At 39.5% G+C, this 23,251-nt stretch overlaps 1 protein-coding gene across 2 annotated transcripts; it reads left to right on the top strand.

Moving 5' to 3' along the window:
• The first annotated feature begins 11,192 nt into the window (after positions 1-11,192).
• On the top strand, positions 11,193-22,658 carry LOC123975391. 2 transcript variants are annotated; one of them, XM_046056852.1, is made up of 7 exons: positions 11,193-11,280; positions 15,180-15,518; positions 15,930-16,112; positions 19,505-19,600; positions 20,386-20,423; positions 20,517-20,681; positions 21,089-22,658. In XM_046056852.1, the coding sequence occupies exons 1-7, from the start codon at positions 11,235-11,237 to the stop codon at positions 21,275-21,277; spliced, it is 1,056 nt and encodes a 351-aa protein (XP_045912808.1). In that variant the 5' UTR covers positions 11,193-11,234; the 3' UTR covers positions 21,278-22,658. The 2 variants fall into 2 exon arrangements, with proteins under 2 accessions (XP_045912808.1, XP_045912807.1); XM_046056851.1 differs by having other exon boundaries at positions 19,463-19,600.
• Positions 22,659-23,251: the final 593 nt, after the last annotated feature.

The raw sequence follows: 23,251 nt of genomic DNA, 5'->3' as shown, positions 1-23,251 counted from the left end.
CTCTCGCTCTCTCGCTCTCTCTCTGTGGTTTTAGCTGCTCCTATTACACAATGGTGATGATGACGAATGTTGGATTTAATGAAGCCGGTTGTACGTCATTGATTCTAACTGCGCACTGTAAGAACAGTGTTCCCCACAGAATGACAGTGTAACTGTGGCACCAGCTATAAACAACGTGCTAACCTTGACACCCAGCTTTATTCTAACGTTAACTTGGCTCCTCTGATTAGCTAGGCTCCTTATATGCTTGCTAATTTTTTTTAAGTTGGGTGTCCTACAGTGTTGTGTTGTACAGATTTAAGCGGCAGTGTTCATGAGGGAGAGAGCGAGCGGATGTGCTGCACGAATGCGCTATGGTGCTCCTCAATCAATTACGATTTTTAAATAGGCCTAGCAAAAAAAAAAAAAAAATAAATAAATATGTGGAGGTCAGGTCAAATAAATGAACGTATGGGGGAAACACGGAAGAATGAATCTTGAATGAGTCTCTTTTTAGCCATGCTTGGTGCATGGCTTTATGAATGGCAGTGTTGGTCAGTTCAACACCTTGGTCCGGACTGCAATATCTCAACAACTGTAGCCTACAGAACATGTACAGATGTTCATGGTCCCCAGAGGATGGATTATAACAACTTCAGACTTAGTTGTACTTTGTGTTTAGTGCTGTCCTGGAGCCGAAAACTCAGATTCCTATCTCGGGCTCAATCAACTCAAATTGAAAAAGGGCCCGGGCCTGTTAAACAACAGTTTCTCAGAAATAAAGTTGAGATAATCAAAATTAGTGTCAATAGCTAACACCTATAGGATCATTAGGTTATATGTCAGAGTCCTGTGTTTCTATGTAAGGTAACATGGAGAATTGTTCAAAAGAAAATTTTAAATACAATAAAGGGGAAAAACACTTCTGGTATCAGGGCTGCTCCCACTTAACAACCGTATGTTTTATTTTATTTTTTTTATTTACTTCTGCTTCTTGCTTTCTTACAGTGCAGACGTTTTGCTGCTTGCTCTTGCCTCTGCTTGCATTCTTTTGCTTAAATTCTCTTTTTTTTCCTGCTAGAAATCAGCAGCTCTTGGATACTTTTAAATCACTGGGACTGTCAGATAAAGTTGGCTCTTGCCATACTTTAAAAACTTTTATGATCTTAGTGCTATGCGAGTGCGGCCTATCAATAGCACTAGCCTGTAATGTAGTGTAGTGACAGTTATAGCTAATGCTAATTAGCAACAAGATGCCCCCCTTCTCCACGGATGACTTCTACAAACGTCAACAGAAAATTGCAGTGCTGGAAACAAAGATCCACAGGTTAGAAGTGAATGTCGAAGTGAATGCACTATGTGGGAATGACACCACTTTACTGTGGACCCAAAACAGTGGACAAGAGCGTGCTAACACACAGCTAATTAGCACTACCAAGAAGCAGAAGGCCTGTGTACTGGGTAATAAATCTGAAAGAGGGAGTCCTCCCTGGAACGGTCTTGGTGCAAAGCGTAAGAGTAAATCATTTCCTGGGGAAATGGGAGGACGAGTAACAGGCAGAACCCAGCACCCTGAGATTTGTGATGTGACTGTCTGGCCTGCATTATCATCCAGGCAGAGCGCCTCTTCAACCCCTGTTCTTGGTAGGACACAATCATGGACAGCTGCGAAAGAGAGAGTTGGCAACAAACCTCCCCAACAACAAAGTGTTGAACAGCAGAACAGATTTTCACCACTATTGCAGGACCCTGGATTTCCGTCTGATGACCTGGATAACATCCCATCCTCACACAGAAGGGTAAGGACTGAGAGTAAATCAGAAAGTAAAAGGCTGCAGGGAAAGCTAACGACTGGCCTCAAACTCTGATTGCCTCAAACTCTGCTGTAAAAGATGTAAGAAGCATGTGCAGTAAGAAAACCAAAATACTCTGTCTGACTTGGCAGAAAGAATCCTGCATATCGTGGCTGAACATCCTACTGTGAAAAACATCATACTGCACATCGGGACCAATGATGTTGTGAATCAACAGTCTGAAGTGTTGAAAGAGGACTTTAATAATCTGTTGAACACGGTCAGCTCTTTGAATGCTGAGGTGTTTATCAGTGGCCAATCCGAAGAGGAGCTGAGAGATTCAGCAGATTGATGGCAATGAACACGTGGCTCTCAACGGCATGTACTATCTATTCAGTACATTTCATCGAAAACTTTTACTTTCTGTGGGACCGCAGACATCTTTTTAAGGCAGATGGACTTTGACTTAACAAGTCGGGAGTAAAATTGTTCAGCTCCAACCTGTTTTGCTTTCTGTGTCACTTATCTGTTCCCTCTGCCAAGGACAAGAGACAAGAAGAATCTAAACAAGAAGACATAACACAACACGCCAGAAACCTTGAAGGAGAGCCACCTCAGCCCCCGCCAGAAGAGCCAAGAGGAAGAGCCTCCACCTCCCTCACTGTAAACCAACAGTGAGGATTCACCATCTCTACCCCCCCAATCCCCACCTTCAGACACACTTTCTCCCCTCTCCCCCCTGTTGGACTTCACCTGGTTAGAGCTGGGACCAAATTTACTCCCCGCACCTTCCCTCGCTCCACTCCCATTTTCTCTACCCTAAACCCCCCTCACCGTCCATTCCTCGTCAGCCGCAACCTGTCGAAAAACGTGGGCCAGATAATGTTTTTAACACACTAAAATTAGCTTTGTTAAATGTTAGGTCTTTGGCAGGAAAAACATTTTTAATCAATGATTTTATAATAACTCACAATCTTAGTTTCATGTTTTTAACTGAAACTTGGTTGGACCAAGATAACAGTGCAGCTGTCCTTATCGAGTCTACCCCTCCCTACTTCAGTTTCATGAGTGCAGCTAGAGTGCATAACAGAGGAGGTGGAGTTGCCATTTTATTTAATGACTCCCTCCAATGCAAAAAGATGTCTTATGGGAATTTTGCTTCTTTTGAATATGTGGCTCTTCAGCTGAATTCCTCTTCTCAAGCTATTTTTCTAAATATCTACAGGCCCCCTAAATACTGTGCAAACTTTTTTGATGGCTTTGGTGAACTGCTGTCTATAATCTGTATTGACTTTGACTGTGTGGTTATTGTTGGTGATTTTAACATCCATGTTGAAAACCCCCAGGACAGACGGACTAAAGAACTGTGTTGTGTTCTTGATAATTATGGACTGACCCAACATGTGACGGAGCCCACGCACAATCAGGGGCACACTTTGGACTTGGTCATCTACAAGGGTTGGACATTTCCAAGGTTGTGGTGACAGATGTTGCTCTCTCTGATCATTCCTGTGTTTTCTTTGAGAGTGCTATCTCCTATTTATCAGTTATTCTGCTTTTTCCTTGGTTTTCTGTTCCCTGTCTGCCTCCCTGTGTTTTCTCCCCGGTGTGTGCTCTCTCTCCTTCTGCTCCTGAGCCCAGCCAACGACCCGCACCTGCACCTCATCAGCCACCTCGTCAGCCTGCCACACCTGCCAGTAGTCAACCTCATCCCTGCCTGTATTTCTACCCCGGTTCTCCACACCACTCTGCTTGATCGTCGTTGCTCCATACCCGGTGCCAACTCCGTGTTCAGGCTTTCATGTTTCTTCACATTTTCCCTGTGCTTTGTCGCCGTCACCTCTAACCCTGTCTCTCTGTCTGTTTCCCTCCCAGGTACACTCACCCTCGTCCTCCGTTCAGTCAGCTGGGCTCATCCACCGGCCCGACTTCCCCCACGGCGTCCTCCCTGTTCTCTCACTGCTCCTCGCTTCCTCGGCCCCAGTGTTCCCCGGCTCCCTGGCCCCCAGTCTTCCTGGTTCCCCGTGCCTGTGTTTCCCCGACATCCACCTGTCCCTCCACTCCAGTCCCGCTACCCCTTCTTCCCTCAATAAACCTCCTTCCCTCAGAGTGCTGCTTTTGGGTCCTCTCTGTCCCCACACCACACAACCCCATAACACTGTGTCCACTTAAAAACAATTCATGTAGCATGAGACAATTTGATTCTGTTAACCATAAAAACCTGGAGGACATAATACAACATCTGAAATCCTCCTCATGCACTAAGACGGCTCTTGTTAAGGTCTTCAATGACATCCATTCAAACAGTGGCAGAATTTCAGTCTTAGTATTATTGGATCTCAGTGCTGCATTTGACACGGTCGACCACAACATATTACTAGACAGACTTGAAAACTGGGTTGGACTTTCTGGCACAGTACTAAACTGGTTTGAATCCTACTTAAAGGACAGGGACTACTTTGTGTCCATAGGTAATCACACATCTGAGCTGACACTTAGTTTAACATTTACATGCTTCCACTGGCTCAGATTATGAAAAACAACAAAATATGTTACCATAATTATGCAGATGACACACAGATTTACATAACCATTTCACCAGGGGACTATGATCCCATACGGGTGCTGGGTAACTGTATTGAGCAGGTCAACGATTGGATGTGCCAGAATTTTCTTCAATTGAAAGATTAAACTGAAGTTATTGTTTTTGGAGCCAGGGAGGAACGATTGAAAGTCAGTGCTCGACTTCAATCTTTAATTTTAAAAACCGCAAATCAAGCCAGAAATCTTGGTGTAGTCATGGACTCAGACCTGAATTTGAGGAGCCACATTAAGACAATTACAAAGCTTACAGCTTAAGCTTACAGCTTACTATCACCTGAAGAATATATCACGTATTAAAGGACTTATGTCTCAGCAAGACCTGGAAAAACGTATCCATGCATTTATCTTCAGTCGACTCGACTACTGTAATGGTTTCTTTACAGGGCTCCCTAAGGAATCTATCAGACAGCTGCAGCTGATTCAGTCCTCACTAAGACCAAAAAGGTGGATCACATCACTCCAGTTCTGAGGTCTTTACATTGGCTTCCTGTAAGTCAAAGAATTGATTTCAAAATCCTGCTGTTAGTTTATAAAGCACTAAATGGTTTAGGGCCAAAATACATTTCTGATCTTCTGCTTCATTACGTACCATCCAGACCTCTCAGGTCGTCTGGGGCAGGTCTGCTTTTGTCCCCGGAGTCAAATCTAAACAAGGATAAGCAGCGTTCAGTTATTATGCTCCTTATATTTGGAACAAACTCGCAGATAACTGCAGGTCTGCTGAAACAGTCGGCTCTTTTAAATTAAGACTGAAGACTTCCTTTTAATTAAATATTTAAGATTTTTCTTTTTACCACTGCCTTTAACTAGTAGATTGATAACTTACACTGCACTTTAACTTTTACTGTCCTGTTTTCTTTTTCTTTGTTTTTTGCTTATTACCATTGCTTTTAATTAAATATTTACACGGTGAGAAATGAGTAGGTAGTTGAGTGAAAAGATAATGAGAATGAGATTGAACAGAGTGAAGGAAGTGGTCTTAAATCTCGTGCATGAGTGATTTGCAGGAACCTCTGTCCACCTGTAAATGCGGAGGTGGGTCCAGAATATAACTGGATCAAAGTGGCCTGCAGACAGACATGTCCTGGTTTCTCTGTAATGTCCGAGGGTTTTTGGAGTTTCAGTGGACCCAAAGATTGCTATGGACCCGAGTACAGACTAGCTAGAGAGAGTAGATTAGGTGTACTTCTTATTCTCTTTTCAGAATAATTAAAAAAATAAAATACCATTTTTCATTTAGTCTATAGCAACATCACCTTCACTGTCTGTACCTCTGTGTGTATATTGTGTAGGCTGCCTCCCTCCCCTCTCTCTCTCCTTACATCCCTCTCTTTTTCTCTCTATTCCTCTCCTGCGCTCTCTCTCTCTCTCTCTCTCTCCCTCTCTCTCTCTTTCACCCCCAACCGGTCGAGGCAGATGGCCGCCCACCCTGAGCCATGGTTCTGCTCGAGGTTTCTGCCTCTTAAAAGGAAGTTTTTCCTTGCCTCTGTCGCCTAGTGCTGCTCTTGGTGGGAACTGTTGGGCTTCTGTAAATATCATCACAGAGTACGGTCTAGACCTGCTCTTTTATGAAAAGCGCTGTGAGATAACTGTTGTTGTGATTTGGCGCTATATAAATAAAACTGAATTGAACTGAATTGAATATTTCCCTGTTGCTTTTATGTTTTATGTAAAGCACTTTGAATTACCTTGTTGTTGAAAAGTGCTATACAAATAAACTTGCCTTGCTTTGCCTTATCAGGCCTCAGGCCAGGTGTCAGTTATTACTAAGCAGGGATGGGCAGTATTTATGATACATGTATTTATAATACAGATTAGGATTTTATTTGATGGTTTGATGAAAATGGCTTTATTTTTTGTATCAAAATACTTAATTGTTTTGTACTTTGTTGTTTAAAATACTGTATAAAACCTATTTAAAAAAATCATAATATGCAAAAATGCTCATTGAAATTCTGATGTGTTTGTTACATTATGGGGCTTTTAACTAAAACAAGAGAGGTTGGTCAAAGCCAAACTCTTATACAGCAGCTACTTCTACTTCCATAGTTACAGTATTTGTTATAGCTGCTACCGCTATTGTTAGTAGACCTACTACTAAACCACAACAAAAGAACTCACTACAGTCTGTGAAAAGTTCTGAAATACTGAATCTGCACCATCTCTGCAAAGTGATTAATAACCTCTCATTGACCTGCAGTCAATACATGAAGTGTCATTTTTCACTGTTGATCTTTTCAGGAGCACTGTGTGATGGAGAGACCGGTACTCTTCAGTACGTTCAAGGTACAGAGGGAGAAAATATCAAAGTTGAATGCTCCTCTCTGGTTGTAGAATTCGGCAGGAAGTTCTTCTGTAAGGGAGAATGCAAAAGAAAGGATGTTCTCGTTGAAACCTTTGGTTTACCATCCCAGAAAGGCAGATACAGTCTTGAATTTGCAAACTCGTTGTTGTATGTGAGGATCACACAGCTGATGAAGTCTGACAAAGGATGGGACAGGTGTGGAGTGACAAGGTCTCCCTTTTCAAATTCATACGAGTTCAAAGTCATTGTTACACATGGTAAGTGGGAATGTTTTTGCATGTCTGTGTATGTCTAAAGAAATATTTTACAATTTCAATGATGTTTTAAAGAACCAGATGTATTTAGTTTGTTCAAATACTTTCAATTACCCCAACTGCAGAGAGAACGAAGCCTTTATCTGAAGCTGCCTTACAATATGTTAGAAACAGGCTTATATTCCTAATTGTTCCTGTTATAAAGTGTATTTTAGCTACAGGTCTCCCTGTTTTCTTGTTTGCTCCTTTTGCACTTTACTGTTGCTGCTGTTTACTGTTAACACACACTTTAAGGAACAGTTTGACATTTTGGAAAATGGTTTATTCACTTGTCACTGGCATGCATGCACTGTAAATATGGAGCTACAGTCAGTAGCCTGTTAGCTTAGCATAAAGACTGGAAAAGGGGACACAGCTAAACTGGCTCTGTACAAAGGTAACACAATCAACCTGCCAGCACCTTTTAAAAATATATTGACAAGTCATACCTCGCTGATATAATCTGCACCAAAACCTATAAAAGTGACAAATCTAAGTAGGTATATGATATTTAACAGAAAAGCCCAAATCAGGAGGTGGTTGGGATGGATGGAGGGCCAGAAACCAGACTTTTTCAACCAGCAGGCAGGTGTTCTTGTTCCGTGTAAAACAAAAATTTCAACATTAAATACTTTTATTTAAATTACGTAGGTTATGTAAATTGTAACACAAGTAACGTTTCTTAACTTACTTAAGTGTTAACTAACGTACGTAGTTATTTTAACCCAAACCATGATCTTTTCCTAACCCTAACCAGGTACTTTTGGTGCCTATACCCAACCAAATTGCAACATTACATAACTAATAAGAACAATGTGACGTTTCAAAATGCTGATGTTTCACAATGTTAAGATTTTATTTTAAAAGTGTAACCGGACATTGCATATTTATTGTCGCTTACTTGAATGTGGAGCCCTAAACATTGACAACGCAAATGGGGTAGCCAGGATGTTAAAAAGGTTATAAGAATGCGCTGCTATCATGACTATTTTTATTTATTTTTTATTACATGTGATACAAACCTCCCACAAGAATTTTTTTAATTATGTTTTCTGCAACAGGAAGAATTGTATCCCCTCTGGTGTCTCCAGATTTCCCCCTCGTTTTGGTTGTATGTGTAACTGTGGTGGTGGTTGTGCTGCTGGCTGTAGTTCTGCTGCTCCTCTACAGAAAAAAGAGGAAGGCCTGTGATGGTGAGTCATCTTTCAACCTTTTTCTCCACTTTTTTAATAAATACTCAATAAGATAGAGAACTGTACTTTGTCTGTTCCACAGGTTTGAACAAAAGAGGAAACTCCGGCTGCACCGGTACTAAGGTGACTTTCTTTACCTCATTTATCTTTTCCTTTCGCATATTGATTATTGATCTGTCTCTCACGTCCAAAAATACATTTCCAGGCCGGCTGCTGCTGTGTTTCAGGTGGGCTGACATTTTTTGCTGTTGCATGTGCATTTTTAATGGTCTTGAATTTTCAGATTGTCCCCTGCGGCAACACTCCTCTCTCCCCATGTGACGAGAGCCGTTACCAGAGCCTTGATCCAGCCAGCAGGGATCCGGATCAAATCTACTATACTCTCACTCAGATACAACACAAATAACACTGTTTGGATAGAGAGTTGTCTGGTGAATGCACACCATAGCCGAGGTGCTGGTCATGGCATTGACATGTGAAGAAAAGATGGCCGCACATCCAATTTAATGGCGACGTTTCAACCACACTTGGTCTTCCTCAAGACTCAAGTTCCTGTTGACTTGCCGATATTCACTAATACAACAGCCAAATTCTCCACTTTACTAACTAAAACCCTTTACAGGGGTGCAAAACACTGATGCAGACATATATAAATAAATAAAAGTAAAATAATATGTGAATGAATGAGTCAGTCAAGTTATGTCCCTTCTTAAAACTGTATTTTAATTTCTTAAGTGTTTTCTTTCTTTTACCGTGTATCTTGTTATCTGTTTTTAGATGTGTTTTATTGTCTTGTAAAAGCATTTTGAAACATGGTGCTCTAAAAATAAAGATTATCATCATATTATTTGCCATCACAATTATTCCTTCATTCACATAAATCCAAATAGTCACACTGGGAGCTACCCAGTTCAACTAAAGCCTGTGACTGGTGGTGTAACAATGTAATACAACGGTGATTTGATTGGGTTAAGAGTCTCTTAGCAAGGCCTTAAAGGGGAACCCCCCTCATTTTACACATCAAAGTCTGTTTGCAGGTGTTGGGGAGAGCCAACGTATTTTGTGGCTCTAGAGCGAGCTGTGTGAACTCTGATATATTCACCTTGCAGTTGAGGTTAACGATTACTTGTTTGAGAAGTCTGGGGATTTGTAGGAGTTAGAAAAAGTGAGCTTACCAGACCTCTGTAGCTCCTCATCTCTGCTTCAAGTTAGCAGCTTGAGGCTACATTAGCTGCTACTAGTATGACAAACCACAGTCTCTGAACTGTTAGTGGTCAAGTTGAATTGTGGGTAAAGTAGGTGCCAAGTATTGACTAGGAAGAAGAATGTGTGTATTTAAAATGACAGTATTTCTGGTTCTTTTTTTTTAGACATACCAAGTCCAATAATGTAAAAGGAGTGCTGTTAATACTGCGTTTGTTAACAGGGCCATTTTGTGATCATATTTCAAACCACAAGTTTCCGGTGTTTCGAGAAGGAAGTCCTCAGGCTGCATGTTTCTGTTTGGTCAAATAGATGGAGTGAAATGGTGCTGAGCAGCAATACAGATAATATCAGTATGAAGCAAGACATTTGGTTACATGAAGCGGCACACCTCTTTAACATAATGTGACTGCATCTGTAAGGCATCCAGGTCAGGCAACTCAGGACAGTTAATTTCTTTATGTGGCTTTCCAGATTTGTAGTGTGCAAACTATGTTTATGCTTACACATAATAATATTAATAATAATTAGTCATTTAGCTGACAATTTTATCCAAAGCAACTTATAATTGCTTATTATAGGAGGTCATACTCCTCTGGAGCAACTAGGGGTTAAGTGTTTTGCTCAGAATGTGTCGCTGTGGGAATCAAACCTAGGTCTCCCACACCAGAGACATGTGCCTTATGCAATTGCCGTCCAACATCTAAATATTAAAAATAATTTGCAACATGCCTAAAGATGAGTACAGTACCAGCAGTGGCCACTAGATGCTTCAAGATCCTCTGACGTCTGATACAAAAGAAGTCTGAAATAAAACATTCTTTTCATTCATTTCTCCACTAATGCAAAGATTATGTTTCTCTTTGAACATTTAACTTCATGTGATTTGTGTTTTAGTAGCGATAAAACACAACTATTAAGATAAATGCAACAACACATGGGGATCCCGCAAACACAGTTCTTAAAGTTGAATTTGATAAAATTTTTACCAGACGTCATTCCTGGTGAATTACTTTATAACTTCAAGTGTTTTCCTATTGTTTACCTCGTGATCCTGGCAAGAAAAGATAAATAAATGTCACTGTGATAACTTTCCTTAAAACTCAATGATATGTTCCTCAAACTGGACTTCGTGGACTGTATTTTGTCTCTCTGGCACCTTAAATAACAAACTTTCAGACCTCACAGAAGTACTTCCTGCTTCCAGTGGAAGGAAAGAGGTAACAGTGATGCTTACGCCCTCTGTTCTTGTAACAATAGGGATTCATACATTGAATTTGTATGTTTTAAAAATGCAGTCCACCAAGGCTTCAACATTTGAAATGTTAGAAGAAATTACTTCAGGGAGTATACTGTATTGTTTCTCACCCGATGACTTCTATAGACAGAGAGATGCAAACACTTTAAATAGTTCAGTTTCATCAGGCTGTATGTTACATGAACTTCATTTTTACTTGAGTGCAAAATAAAAGTCACAAGTCTGCCTCTGCTGTGTTAAAATTATTTCTACTTGAAACATATTAGAACAGGCTAAATGTATCTTGATCTTATTTAATAAAAAAATAACATATAGGACTCAATAATAGTAAAAATATAAGTTAATAAGATGGAGATTATTTGCAGTGCAAACAAATATATGACTGATTTTTAAAGTATAAAATCATACATAAACTTAGGTTTATGTAGGTAGGTATTTGACTCTGCATTGGGGAAAAAACTTAATGTAGGCAGGAGGAGAGTAGAGATCAGGGTGTGTGATGTTTGAAGGAGGGACTCCATCGTTTAGAGAAGTGAGTAGTTCCTAGTTTGCCGGTAAAGACGGAAGAGAGGAAACGTTAAACCATCAGAGCCTCATGAAAGCCACATGAACATGAAAGTCCATCACACTTTGATCTGCTTCTTCTTCCTCAGTGAGTACACTTATTCTTTTTCTATCTTTTCTTTACTTACAGTTGGTTAAACTTTTCAGAAGATGGGGAAACACTTTCTCATGAGTTGACTCTGTTTCGTTACATCTCATATCATTCCAACAACATGTTTGTGGTTTCTGTGGTTACACGTCATACAGGAACTACTGACTTTATTTTAAAAAAACCTGTAAATTGGTAAAGGAACTGACTCACTCTGCTACTTTTTATTTGACTTTACCAAGTAAAACTACAGTACAACAGAAATGTTCTAATTGTCTCTGTCCTGTTTAGATATATTTCTCTTTTTGTATTGTGTAAGAATTCATACAAACATTGCAGTTGTATTGTTTTGACTATAACAGAGGAATATATTCTGCTGCTTCACTCGGCTCAGTTGTAGCTTCACAACACAGGAAACATTTACACTTTATGTAAAGGACACATAGAGGGTTGTGAGAGGAAGGGAGGGGTGCGAAAGAGTCGCTCTGGCTTTTCTCTTGTGGATGTTTGGCCCATGTACAAGATACCACTTATGGGTTTTCTGTGTGGCTCAACATACTTGTAACTTCATCCCAATACTACTTTTCAATAAATTATCACAAAAAAGGAAACTACATATTTAATAGATTTTGAAGACAAGAACGCCCCACATTAATCAGCACTAACAGTGTTTTCAAAATCTAGACAGTTTGTGAATGTTTAATTATTACTGGCTCTTAAATCATTGTTTACTCTGTTAGAGCTAAAAACAGAAAAAAAAATCAGCTTCGGAAGGACAGCAGCAAATTATTCTTAGTCTTGCTGATGAACTAATTCTTATGTGTTTTTTTAGACATTTTTTTTCTTCTGACGTGGTATTTGACAGTTTGTGAACATTTCTCCCCATGTGTCAGCCTACCATCACACAATATTAATTTTACATGTGAAAACCTGTCTTCACACGCAAAGAAGCAATTAATTATACATTTTATATGCAATAAATAAGAAGTTTAACTAAACATACTTCTATTCTTCTATTTTATTTACCCTTAAGTAGTTTTAAGGTCAGTAAAATCACACAGTCAGTATCCCACATTTTCTGAATCAGATTTTCCAGCCCTTCATTGAAGCTATACAGTTTTATACAGTGTAAGATGTATGCAACCCAAGACTCTGAAAATAAAGTTCTGTGGACAATGCTTGGGACTTGTAATAAGTGGTCACTGGGATTTCATTTAAGTTTCAGTGATGCACAAATAAAAATCAAATTACAAAACAAAAAACCCCAAATAGCAGTATTTGTTTGAACTCTTTACCTCCATCTTCTCTAGTGGAGCTGATTACTGAGTACAACTGCAGATAGTTGAGCAGAAAATCAATCTTAGAAAACAAGCAGCATTAATTGGATAAGTTGGGATCGATAAAAATCACAAGGCCTTTCTTTTCATTAACATACTTCTAACTCGGTAATGTTTGTGCATTTAACAAACACTGTTCGGTACACATGTGTTCAGACAGAAAGTAAAGTGTTTTTTTTCCTTGCATCATTTTCAGCAATTTCTTAAGCAACAGACACACTGACTGTGTCTGTTTGTGTTCAGCTACAACCTCTTAATGAACTCAGAAAAAAACTGTTATTTTACTCCAGTCTAGTCCCTTCTTGTGTCAGGATGTTTATGAGGTAGATTCATAAAGCTTAAGTCCCTTAAGTTAAGATATGAGTGAGATAAGACCAACGTGATAATACTTGTGTGTACTTTTTCCTTGTGATCCTGCATTTTTGCATGTAACAATAGTAGTTGTGTGTTGTTACTTTCTGTTATTTGCATGGCTAGCTGTGTCTAAATGGTGCCTGCTGCTGCTGTACTTATGTCTCACTATTTCTGCATGTTTTGCATGGTTTATGTAGCATTTTTTTTTTAGGAAATTCCTGTTTTGTTGTCATTTTTAATAGCGTTTCAATGTACTTGCTCTGTATATTTTATAATTTTTAAGGTTTCAAAAGATCTTGTCGAAAGGACTGCAGTTGAAAATTAGCCACTAGGCTAACACTGGCACACTTCCACTACTGTTGGTTAATGTTCTTTTTAAACCTTTATTTAACTAGGAATGTCACATTGAGGTTAAAACCTCTTTAACAAGTGAGACCTAGTCAAGACACGGTCAGATAGCAGGATTGAACAGATAACAATAATAAGAAACCAATCACAACATAGCAAAACAAGTCTACACAACATGTCAACACCGAGACACAGCACAGCAACACAAACATTTAGGTATTACATAATACCCTACATAGTACTGTTCACAGAAACAACAGTATTTAGTAGTAAGGAGTTATGCAACACCCCCAAACTAGTTCCCAATTGACCAGCCAGTGCATAAAATAAGCAGGCAACAATAGAACAAAATATAACCTCTAAATTTATTTGTATAAAATAGACATGCAAAGGGTTAAAACAAAACTGAGTCTAAGATAGTTAAAGAGAGTTCAAATGGGGGAAACTGTTAGTTAAACAGAACTGCAGTTTGTCGTGGCCGGGTGTCCCCAACTTCGTCTTCCTGCGTGGGCGAAGCCAAACACAACAGGAACGGATCTGCTGTTGGTCACAGGCTGGTTGGTTGTAGCCTCATTGCTTGGGCCTCTGGTAACTCTACTGAGTAGCTGTGGCTCTACACCGGCAGCTCCCCAGACCACAACCCAGCCGTGTACCACACTCTTGCAAAGAATCAGCAGCCTCAGCACACCCGCACACTGCACACAGGAGACAAACAGAAGACTCTGAACAACATCAATTCATAAACCATCCCATACAGACACTACCACCAGCCTACATAACAAGAGCTACCCCCAGGGAAGAAGACAGTCAAAATCACTCTGTACCTGCACACAGGAGACAAACAGAAGACTCTTGAACCTAGTGTGTGGCTGGTTAAATAGTTTGCAGATGGATGTCATGCCCAAGCACACCTGTCTGCCATTAGTCCATATCCATGCAATTAACCCAAGTGCAAAACCACACCCACCAAATGCACACTCACACTAAGTGCTCACCCCTCACACGACCACTGCACTCAAAATTGGCTGATACAGGTCTACCCCGTTACAGATAAGTGGTAATAGAATTTGCAAAGCAGCTGCAATTAGCAGTGACCACCTCCTTTATTATACGTTCAAAATCATTTGGAGAGATGAGGGATTGTAGTTTGAGTTTGGTCTGCACATCATTCCGCACATCATGTAAAAGCTCTTCATGGCCTCTCGCCTTGTTATATTTCTGAACTTTTAGTCCCATACGCACCAGCACGTACCTTGAGATCCTCGGGCAGAGGTCTGTTGTCTGTTCCAGAGTCTCGACTGAAAACTAAAGGGGACAGAGCGTTTGCTGTCAGGGCCCCGAGGCTCTGGAACAGCCTGCCCGAGGAAATCAGGTCGGCTGAGTCAGTGAACTCTTTTAAGTCCCTTCTTAAAACATACTTTTATAGGAGAGCCTTTCCTGATCTTATTTGACTTTATTTTATCCCTTTTATTTTATTGTATTTTACTAATTTTATATTAAATTTTCATGCTCTTATCTTTTTTTTGTATTATTCTTTACACTTGTTAAAGCACTTTGTAACTTGTTTTTGAAAAGTGCTCTACAAATAAGGATTATTATTATTATTATTATTATTATTCCAAGACCAAGGGCCATAGTAGAACCATGGAGCCATGGAGAAACAGGACTTTAGCCTATACAGAAAACCCAATGTGAATTTATTTTTTGCAAGATAATCAACATGGTATTTAAAATTTAGGTGTGTGCTGTCCTTATAAATAAATAAATAGAAAACTATTTGTGTAAATGTAAAACCAATCAGACTGCTGCATCTTATGGGAAGTAAAGATACTAACTATTGATTGTTCATCTTTTCAACAGCACTGCAGGATGGAAAAACTGGTCTCATCAATGCAGAAATTCATAATGGCATTGAAGGAGGAAACATCACAGTAAAATGCTCCTTCACTTTCTCTGGAAGCAGGAAGATCTTCTGTAGGAATGAATGTGAAGAAAAAGACATTCTCGTTGAAACAGCTGGTGACAGAGCTCAGAGTGGCAGATACAGCATTGAATATACAGGGCGGGTTTTTTCTTCTGAACTCATGAATGTGAGCATCACAAATCTGACTAAGTCTGACTCAGGACGGTACAGATGTAGATTGGACAGAGATTGGGCTCCAGATTCATATGAGGAGTTTGTCATCAGAGTTGAAGATGGTGAGTTTCTACTGAGAGACATGAAATGAGCTGTTCACTGACAGTTGCTGATGTTTCAAATAACCCAATAAGTTTAGTCTAACAATTATATTTACAGCTGCATATTTTCATTATTGTGAACACTGATAAATGCTCCTGTAACACCAACAGTTCATGTAAACTATCTGATCAACTCAAACTGTCACACTAATGAACACACTACAGTTGATTTGAAGATTGTTGCACCAAACACAATGATTACCTGCTGCATGTAGCTGTGGGATTTAAAATACATTGAAACATTGTTGTTTTATTTGAGTTATTTGAAATATTACCATAGCGATTTCTACAAGGAGCATATGATCATCAGGATTTCTTTGTATCTGAACAATCAGGATCTGATTGTTTTATTCTGTTCTTCGTGTTTCACAGCTCCAATCACTTCTAAACCAAACTGGACTCCCAGACCTTTGTCAACATCAGTCCCATCAGCCTCCACACTGACGACAACACAGAGTTTAAGCACCAGTTCAAAAAGCTCAACACCTTCATCAGCCTCTCCTGAAGCTACCAAGCAGACTCATCAGGAACATACAACACCAGCTGCAGGTCCAGGTATGTTTACATCATTCAGAAAGAGCTTCAGACCCACTGAATCATGTCATTTAATTCGAAACCCCACAAACCCTGAGCTTTATGAGCATTAGTGTTTTGTCTTTTCTTTCCTGTCAAAGTTTCTCTCCGTCTTTCACTTAAACAGTGTACACAGTTTGATTAGATTAGTTTCACCAGTGAGTTAATCAATATGGATTATTTAATTAAAAACACCAACTTGAATTGTGCATGCAGGATATTTGCATACAGGTAGATAAAGTATGCTTTCATGTATTAGGGTTGTGATTTTGTGCAAGTACATGAGTGCCTGTAAGTGTAGAACTTCAATTAATTGTCAGTTTAAATGAATTTTTGTTATTGTTGGGGACCTCACCTTATGGAAAACAAAGAAGCAGCCTGCATGTAAAACAAAAGCCTAGAATAACCAAGAAACCGCAGCTAAATCTCTGTCTGTTCATTGCTACTTAAAGAAGCAGAAGAGAAATCTTTTTAATATAACTTTGTCATATTTGCCTTAAACAGGTGGTATTGTGCTTTTTGCCTTTTTCCATCTCCTTTATTGAGTTATATATCTTTTTTGTGCATGTAATAGGTTTGCAAAGTCAAAAAGCCCAAACTCCAGCCCAAAGGGAGTTCCCATCTCCCACAGAAAACTCTGCTCTGAACTGCTTGAAAACAGCTCGTTTGTAGTCCAGCCGTTTCCCTTTCATCCCTTTGACGACACATGGATGAAAGCAAAATGTGCGTCATAATGCTCATCAAGCAGCTAGCCCGACACGCGCTCAAAAACACCGGTGGAAAAACAGTGAGCTGCAGCACACAGCTCTCCTCTCCCTTCCAAACACTAGCTACCCTCCAGGCAGTCGATGGACATAAAGCTGTTACTGTGATGTAGAGACAGAGCTCAGTTAAAACTTTATGGATGAAAGATACTTTTGTTACAGATTAATAAATCACCACTCTGAAACTCTTGCTCCAGTACATGTTGCTAAGATAGTCGGCAACATGTAGCCTACAGCTGAATCGAAGCTGGTTCTCATTGACCTGCCCTTCTCTGCTTCTGATTAACTGGTAGTCCTTAACTAGGAACTGCACATGTGCAACTCCCAACAAAGATCATGTAGAGACAAGATGTATCACTCCATAGCTAAAACAAAGCCTTCAACGCAGGGTGAAAAGAGGAGCTGCAGCAAAGTGCAGCATGAAAAAATAATATGGTGTTTTTTGAAAATTAAACCATGTAAACCTGTTCTGGTACAAACCGTAAATAGGATTTTGAATCTGAAAACAAGCATAATACCACCTCTTTAATAGTCACTATATCCTGATGAGACAGAAATTCTGTAAAAATATATCAGGTTCCCGTGGCTCCTCATACTGCTCCTAATGCCATTTACAAGAATCCACCACCCCGTGAACAAAACAACCCATTAGAGCTAGGACTGCCTGTGCACATGCTCACAGCTCTCCTCCTCACACATGCTCTCACTCAGTCAAGCTCAATATCTTCAGCGAGGCTTCAGATGTTTTGCAAACACAGTGGCTGAGAAACAACAACCAGCAATGAAAGAACTGCCAATCCCTCCTTTGCCAACAACAGCACATGAACACGTCCAGGCTCCATACTGAGCTTCTGGCTCATTATATTTCATGCCATGGCACTCGTATCGACAAGTGGCAAAGAGAAGGATCACCCCCACTGATTTCTTTGCTGCTCCAAGGATCAGTGCGCCACTGAACCCGCCGACAGTGCGGTAACTCGGCTATCTGAGAATCCGAGCAGAGAAGCACTCTGCTGGATTACCTAAACTTGCTTACATTTCGCGGGCCTGCCGGTCATTTTGGATCATTGCATGACGAGCCACCCATGTGGTCACATCCGCCCTGTTCCTTGGTCTTCCCCCATCTATTAAGCAACACACACACACACACACACACACACACACACACACACACACACACACACACACACACTGAAGTTATTGATCCTTAATCTGTGCTGAAATAAATCATATTATGCCTTTTAAATACAGTTGCCTGTGGTTATTTGTGTATTGTTTTGTAATAACTGCTTGTTGTGATGGTCAGTGCTCAGATTCAACCTTGACTGCCCACCTTTTTTATGTAAAATAGTGTTAAAATATTCAGTAAGGTCCAGCTCGAGGTAAGAGTCTGTAATGATTGGCTGTAGCTGCGCCACCTTTCTGTATGGTCTGTTCTTCACTTACGCATGCTTATTCCCACCCAATTTGTACCACGCATGTGTGAACATTGCAGTTAACAACCCAATATTATACAAATACACTATAGCAGGGAGTCATAGAATTAGCATAAAGACTGAAATTTAAATTAAAGTTTCTTGCTCAAATTGTTCTTGTTTCCTCAAGGTAAATGTTAAAGTGATCTGGAAAACTATAATAAGCAATTTAAATATAGCCTTCTATTGACATGAAAAAATAAAACCTTACAGGAGCACATTTCTGCCATTAATACTACATAGTCACACTGTCACAAAGATTCTTTGTCTTACTGCAGATCTTCTTCAAATTCCGCCTTCTTCTCTAATGAGGGTGAATTATTATTCACCCTATAAATGCCATTAATGCCACCCTATAAATGATGCTTCGTTTAATCCATGTAACTATAGTACAGCACGCTCTTGTTCTCCTTTTTGGGCCGTGAGTTGTAACCTCACAGTCATGAGTTAACTGGGTGTCGGGGAGCTGCACCTTTTAACTCACCTCCAGCTCTCTCTGTAGCTCAGACAATCCCTGCTACCTGCATGTGCTAATCCATCCTTTCACCCAGATTCTTTGTCTTAATAACTATCTCTATAATAACAAACAGCAGCTGTTTCGTGTGCAGGATCGCTCATTTCCCGTTTCACATTTTCTTGACAAAATGTGGTTTGGAGACCAGCGTCGGATGACACAACCGCTGTCAGCTCGTGTAGTCTGTGGCCCCCTGTCACCAATCAGTCACGTAGTGTGAACGCCACAACGACTTCAAAACTCCTGTCACAAGATGGCAATTTCCAAATGGACCAATAAATATCTATCACTTCTATCGCTGCTGCTGCCGCCATGCTAAAGTACTTCTTGAACGACGCATCGATGAATCGTTGAAATAATCTATAGAAGCTTTGAATACTAAAATCATCATTAGCTGCAGCCCTAATAATTTGTAAATATTTATTAATATTTCTAAATATCTTTCATATTTAGTAATAACCAAACCTGCCCCTACCGTACTATTGATTTAATAGCTTAAACATTTAGTTGCTATTACTATTAGTTTGACAACACTGCATGAACTCCAATCCTGTATGTTCCTTTTATTCCATGAACCAGAAAGTGTTAATGTAAAACCAACACATTCTACTGCTCAAACAGCGACAGGCGTGCTGCTGTATGTGGGTCTGATTCTGGTCGTCATGATCATCTTATTATCAGCGGCTGTGCTGATATTCTGCAGGAAGAGGACCAAAGGTGAGCCTACAGGAAACACACATACAGAAAAAGGCAACAGGACATCTTAAAGTTTGTATTTCTCACACAAAAATAACCACCTGTAAAGCCGCTTTCACATGTGAAACAAGTATTCTCACAAATAACACACAGGTGTATGTAAAAACTAATGTGTAAATTACCTCATCTTTCAAAGGTAAAGTTTATTTATGGGAGAAAATTTTAATTTCTTCTGGTTACATGATTTTAGGGGGACCCTGGATCAGGTTGTCTAAGTAATTTGTTAACAAAAGTCGAGTAGAAAAGGATTGTTATCTCACAACTTTAACACTGACATAGAGAAAACAATATTTGGAAATTTGTTTTGCAATTAAGGTTTGTCCAAAACTGAATCTGGCAGTTCCTGTAGAACCTTGCTAGTTTTGTGACTCGTAACATGCTGTCAACTAAACATGAAACCAGATGGTAACTGTTTATGTGAGGAAGTGAATGTTCAGTTTTCAGTCTTCTTTTCTTTCATTCATTACATTCAACTCAAATATCAGAGTCACACAGCAGTAAATACAAAGAAAGTTTCCTAGTGTGAAAGTGGAATATGGTGTGTGAAAAAATTTTAATCCGTCATTTGTCTAATTTGTATCATCCTGTTGATTCTTCAGATGTGATGGGAACACAAACAGGGATGCACAAAAGGGACTTTTAGTTCCTCTTTAAATTCCTGTTAAGTAGCAGAAAATTTTGGAACGTTTTTGTTGCTGCATGTTTTTCTTTAATTGGTTTAATCTTCTGAACTGCTTGTTTTTCAGAACCTCCTGTAGAAAGCGAGTATGCTAATGTCACAAAGGCAAGTTTGAGTAAATATGGGAAATCTCAGCCTCAGTGTTCATAGAACCTGCTGATAGTGATACAAACCAATCCCCTCTTCTCTTCCGGGCAGCCTAATCCAATGTATGAGGAGATCAGAGATGAAGACAGACAGAGCAGATCTTCTCCTGTAGAAATATCCAGAGTTAAAACTTACGCTAAATACACCAAACCAAATGGAGTTGAAACCACAGACGATGACTACAGCTTTGTCACTGCAGCCAGTTCTCAGAAGACAGTAAGTAAACACTGTGGTAAAAAAAAAAAAAAACACCTTTAGAGATTTTTCTGGAATTACCATTGCAGTAAATCTTCTAAAATAAAAAGATTCAACCAGGATGTCGAAATGTTTTATAACATTCTTTGTCTGAGGCAAATGAAACTGCTATTTATTTGTACAGCAGTTGTGAAATAGAGAGACGATTGTGGCCATGTCCTCAAAAAAGTGGTCTCAAACAAACTTTACACCAGTTATTGTTTCAAATTTATAAGGACATTTATGTTTTTTATTAAATGGTTTCTAAGAAAAATTAATAGAGTAGCAGGACCCCAGTTTGTAAGAAGAAACGTGCTATAGTTATAGACCTAGCTTCATATAAACATAATCTACAGAGCCTCAAAAAAGCTTTCTTTGATTTCTTTCAGACTGAAGACAACTCGAATGAACTCAACTATTCTCAGGTGGATTTTTCCAACGCTGCAGCTGCCTCGCTCAACAGCTCCCCCTGTGGTAAAGCAGATAATGTCCTCTACTCTGTGCCGCGGGTAGAAGCGAGCTTGGATGGCAGGCAAGCCGAAGACGCTTCTCCTCCTCTGTACTCTACTGTTAGTTAACATCAGCAGTAGCTTCATTTACTCTCACAGGTGAACGCCAAACATGTTAAAGCTTCAAGTTAGAACAACTTTTACAATTTCTTTCAGCTTATCTTAAATATTTGTGTTGAACATATGAAAGTTTTATTAAAATTAAGTTGTTTTGGCTAAGTTAAATATTACTTATTTAACTAAAGTGCAAGTTAAAATTAAAGAAGTATTTGTTGTCGAGAGAGGCTGCTAAGCCCAGTTATGTTGCCCGCTCCCCCAACTCCGGCTTGACACCCTCGATCTCCTCGCTGTCCTGCAGCAGCACAATGTTGCTTAAACTCAGGTGGCATGCTAGCCAACAAAACTAGACAGCAACTGATGCAAGAGCACTTACAGCAACGTTACTGGGTCCGAGTTATCTAGTAAGTATGCTAACAATCAGTATTGGATCGGTGCGTCCCTAACAATGTTTGCTATCGATAGTAGTAGCTTGTCGCTATATCATGCGATTGATTTGCCTCCTCCTGCACTAACAGCCAGTTTAGTTTCACACTTTGGCAATAGTTCTGAATGAAAACTGTTCACAGATCTGAAAGTTTCACTGATTAAATCCACTCAGCATGGGTTAACTCCAGGATGCTTAGGGTTTTAATCTTTTCAGTGAACTGCAATGTTATTTTGGAAAACTATTATGTTGATTTACTTCGGTGAAATTAACAGTAAACTATGTCAGTTATGTTAAATGTTCTTGGTGACAAATTGTCGGTGACAAAATTTTAAAATGGTTTTACAGTAACTGAAAATGTTGTGAAACAGCAACTAGCTGCTGAAAAAAACCCCAACAATTCTATAAGTTCTTTGTGTTTTTTTGCATCAACAGTAATGTGTAAATATATGTTATTGCCGTTAGATACTGTTTTCATGCCTCATCGTTCTTAATTATTAACTTTTTAACTTAAGGAAAGTTTACAATTCTTAATCCTTTGACACAAAACACAAAATTTTTCCACCAAAATAAAATATTTGTATGCGTTACTGTAATATTATTTCTTTTTCCAGTAATGAGTAGTGTAAGGGATTACTATTTACAAACAGTAATAGCCTAATATTACAGTTACTAATCCAAGTAACGCTGCGTTACCAGAGCACGATTTGGTTTGTTTTCTTTGATGTGTGCGCAATTGCGTGGCAGGTCAAAGCACTTTAAGTCGAGAAGCTCAACCTTATGTTGTTCAAGTGATTTGTTTTCACAAAAAGCCTAAAGAAAAATGGAGAATGAGGGAGATAGGCAGGGCCGGCGGATAAGGCTTAAGCCTACCCAAAAATTCCTTCCTAAAAGATATGTGAACAGGATGCTGTCCTTGGTATTGTATTGTGCACAATTAGGCTAAAATTAAAGAATACAAATGTCGGTGTCTTCCTTGTTTTGCCTTTATTAGCCTACTGTTTGTGTCGCTATGACCACCATCTTGTGCTTGTGTTCGTTTATGTTTTGTGAATGAGCTCTGTTCGTTGGTTTGGTTAACCAACAGGCTACAAGGCAGTGGAATTGGGGTGGAGAGTAAAAAAATCTGATATATAAAATATATTTTTAACAAAAACATAACTTGCATTTAATAACTGAGAATTCAGTTTATGTTTTCATCTTAATTTTATTTTTTATTTTTTTTAAGCTCAAACTCAAACAGAGCATGCCTAAATTTCTTGGTAAAGATCTCTAACAAGCCAGACAGTCAGTTCACCTCACATTGACAAGATGGATATTCTGATATTTTATAAGGAAAAGACAAAGTTGGAAACCATACCGCCAGCAGCGCTAGCAACACTGGAGCAACAGTTAATGATAGTGGATGTCTAAGCTATTTAACATTGAAAAGGATGGCCTCCATTTCAGCACAGCTGAGCAGCTCTCACAAGGCTGCTGTTCAGACCAACAGGGAGTTTGCTGCCGTTGTCGTTGATATGTTGCTGTATTTTGGCAAGCAAGGGCTAGCTCTACGAGGG

The sequence above is a fragment of the Micropterus dolomieu genome, linkage group LG08, assembly GCF_021292245.1.
Source record: "Micropterus dolomieu isolate WLL.071019.BEF.003 ecotype Adirondacks linkage group LG08, ASM2129224v1, whole genome shotgun sequence".
NCBI classification, from domain to species: domain Eukaryota; kingdom Metazoa; phylum Chordata; class Actinopteri; order Centrarchiformes; family Centrarchidae; genus Micropterus; species Micropterus dolomieu.
The sequence above is the reverse complement of the archived record's forward strand: the minus strand, read 5'-3'. Positions and strand labels throughout refer to the sequence as shown.

Excerpts from the sequence above, each read along its gene's own strand:
- LOC123975391 (XM_046056851.1), top strand. The coding sequence starts at position 11,235 with ATGAACATGAAAGTCCATCACACTTTGATCTGCTTCTTCTTCCTCA. Across the intron at positions 11,281-15,179 it reads GATCTGCTTCTTCTTCCTCA|CACTGCAGGATGGAAAAACT; the intron begins GTGAGTACACTT and ends TCTTTTCAACAG. Across the intron at positions 19,601-20,385 it reads CTGCAGGAAGAGGACCAAAG|AACCTCCTGTAGAAAGCGAG; the intron begins GTGAGCCTACAG and ends CTTGTTTTTCAG.